This window comes from Penaeus vannamei, chromosome 20, assembly GCF_042767895.1.
Source record: "Penaeus vannamei isolate JL-2024 chromosome 20, ASM4276789v1, whole genome shotgun sequence".
In the NCBI taxonomy this organism is placed as follows: Eukaryota; Metazoa; Arthropoda; class Malacostraca; order Decapoda; family Penaeidae; genus Penaeus; species Penaeus vannamei.
Genome location: NC_091568.1, coordinates 26934516 through 26937015, shown reverse-complemented (window position 1 = coordinate 26937015; position 2500 = coordinate 26934516). Strand labels below are relative to the sequence as shown.

General features: G+C 40.9%; 1 protein-coding gene across 4 annotated transcripts in view; it reads left to right on the top strand.

Moving 5' to 3' along the window:
* The window catches only part of LOC113826854 (toll-like receptor 4), a 60614-nt gene that overhangs the window by 18842 nt on the left and 39272 nt on the right, over nucleotides 1-2500 (top strand). For all 4 annotated transcript variants that reach the window (XM_070135259.1, XM_070135260.1, XM_070135261.1 and 1 more), the window contains 3 exons: nucleotides 1648-1748; nucleotides 1983-2040; nucleotides 2283-2489. In XM_070135259.1, the coding sequence (XP_069991360.1) occupies nucleotides 1648-1748; nucleotides 1983-2040; nucleotides 2283-2489 (366 nt within the window). The remainder of the gene's footprint in view (nucleotides 1-1647; nucleotides 1749-1982; nucleotides 2041-2282; nucleotides 2490-2500) is intronic.

Sequence of the window (2500 nt, the reverse complement as noted above, 5' to 3'; positions counted from 1 at the left end):
GCCAGGAGAACCTCTGAGTGAGGGAGGCCTTACTTTAAAACCCAACGTTCGCCAGGGCGGGCGAAGGGATCGCCAGGCGCTAACATCTTGCATTCCCTCTAAATTTAGCGCAAATTTGCTTACATCTGCAGTGCACATAACATAACCTAAACTTAATTGTTCACCTCGAGAGAAGCCGAAAATGTTGTTTCCGTAATAGTCTCACTTTATACTATAACAAAGGAGTTAAAATTTAACTTTATGCTATAACAAAGAAATTGAAAATAATTATACTTTATGCTATACTACACTTTATACTATAACAAGGTTAACTTTATGGCCCGTACTTTTAAAACCTTTTGCTAGTTCTGGCGAAAGGTTTCGCCGGGCGATCGGGAATTTCGTACTATTAAAAGTTCGCCAGGCTAACTTTCGCCAAGGCTGGCGAACGATCGTATTGGAACAGCCTGGCGAAGCAAAGGCGTGTCTAACCTAACCTAACCCTTGTATCCCAACAGTTAACTATTTTATATCGGTTAGGTATAGTAAAATTATTAATTTTTAACTCCTTTGTATAAAGTGAGGCTATTACAGATATAACATTATCGTCTTCTCCCGAGGTTAATTATTAAGCTTAGATTATGTTAGGTAAGGTAATAAATGATATGATATAAGTAAGGTAAGGTAAGGTAATATGATAAAAAATCCCAACAATATATATTTACTGCAGATGTAACAAATTTGTGTTTCCCGCGTTTTTTTCATTCGCCGAAGCGCTAGATTTAGCAGGAATCCAAGATGTTAGCGCCTGGCGATCCCTTTCGTTCGCCAGGCCTGGCGAACACCTGCCTTGGGTTTAAAAGTAAGGCCTCCCTCACTCAGATGTTCGCCAGGCGAACGCCATCATTGGCGAAAGGTTTTAAAAGTACTTTATACTATACTGTATGAACTTTATACTATTATACAAAAAATAACTTTATACTTTAACAAAAGAGTTAAAAAATTACTATTTTACTATTCCTAACTGATATAAGAAATTTAACTGTAGGCCTACAAGGGTATCATTAGACGCCTCATTATAGGGCGGTAGAGCACTACAGCTATGTTTCTATAGCCAAAAGTTAACATGCCAACATCAAAACACTTTTGGTAACATCTGTGAAAAGAACATTATCCCTACAACCAAAATAACAACTTAAATCTAAATAAGTCATCTCGGGGGTGGGGGGGGGGGTAGGGGGTAGGAATACAGCTGATGTCTTGAGCTCTCGACTGGAACATGGAAGGTCTTGAAAAAAACTACCTATATACGTTATTTCATAATAAATTATGATTTTAAGATATTTTAGAATTTCAATGTGATTCCTACATCATATCATACACAAATATGTTACTAATTTATAATTTGAAAGCAAGAAAATGGTATTCAAACAGCTCTCGCGACTTTACTTCGCCAGGCTGTTCCAATACGATCTTTCGCCAGCCCTGGCGAACGTTCGGCAGGCATGAATTTAGTAGTACGAAGTTCCCGATCGCCCGGCGAAGCCTTTCGCCAGCACTGGCGAAAGGTTTTAAAAGTATGGGCCTAAGGCATTTCATACTGATCAATTTGTCCCCAAATAATGAAAATCAAGAAATATGGCTAATATCCGCAGTGCCTTTTTGCAGAATTGCCGCCACTGTTGGCGCGTCTTCCTCTTCTCCAGCATCTTGACATTTCCTCTTCCGGTCTTCCTTACCTCCCGGAGGAAGCCTTCAACAAAAACCCGGTAGGCTTATAATGTTCTAAAACATATATTCCTCCAAGTGAAAAAAATATAATGTCAATATTTTCATCCGTAGGGAGAGGTAAAGTGTCTTTAAGCTCTTCATGTTTTGTTAGGCCCCTCATAGCATCAGTATTAAATTGTACTTGTGTGCTGACTTACCAATTTAATTTTTATTGCTTGTGATGACACGTTCCTTGGAATCTGGTGTGATGCATATTACCTGCTCTTTTACAGGAGCTGAAACACCTCGATTTATCGAATAATGAATTTAAGAAAATAACACTTCCTGAAAGTAAGTTTCTTTTTGAAGAAATGTTCATGTTGGGTAAAACACGTATTTTATTTGAATGAAAATGCTGACTGGCACATTTATGAAATAAGAAGACCCCGTCCCCTTTCTCTAGGGTGATAGGGCAATATGTACCATACGCACTACATTGGTCCATGTGCCTGTGCATGTGACTGTATGCGTCCAGTTATGTGCGTTTGTGCATCCATGCACACACAGACACCCATCTCCGTTTCCCCGCCCAGACCTAATCCGAGGGCTGACCCACCTCAACATCTCGAGCTGCCGGCTGGAGGAGGTGTCCGTGCCGGCGGCGGCATGGGAGGAGCGGTGGTCCACGCCCTCCTCCCAGGGGCGCCTGAGCACTCTGGACGTGTCCAAGAACCGCCTGAAGTGGCTGCCAAGCAGGCTGGTGGAGGCCCTCAATATATTTTCGTATGTTATTATCAAAGGTAGGAATTAT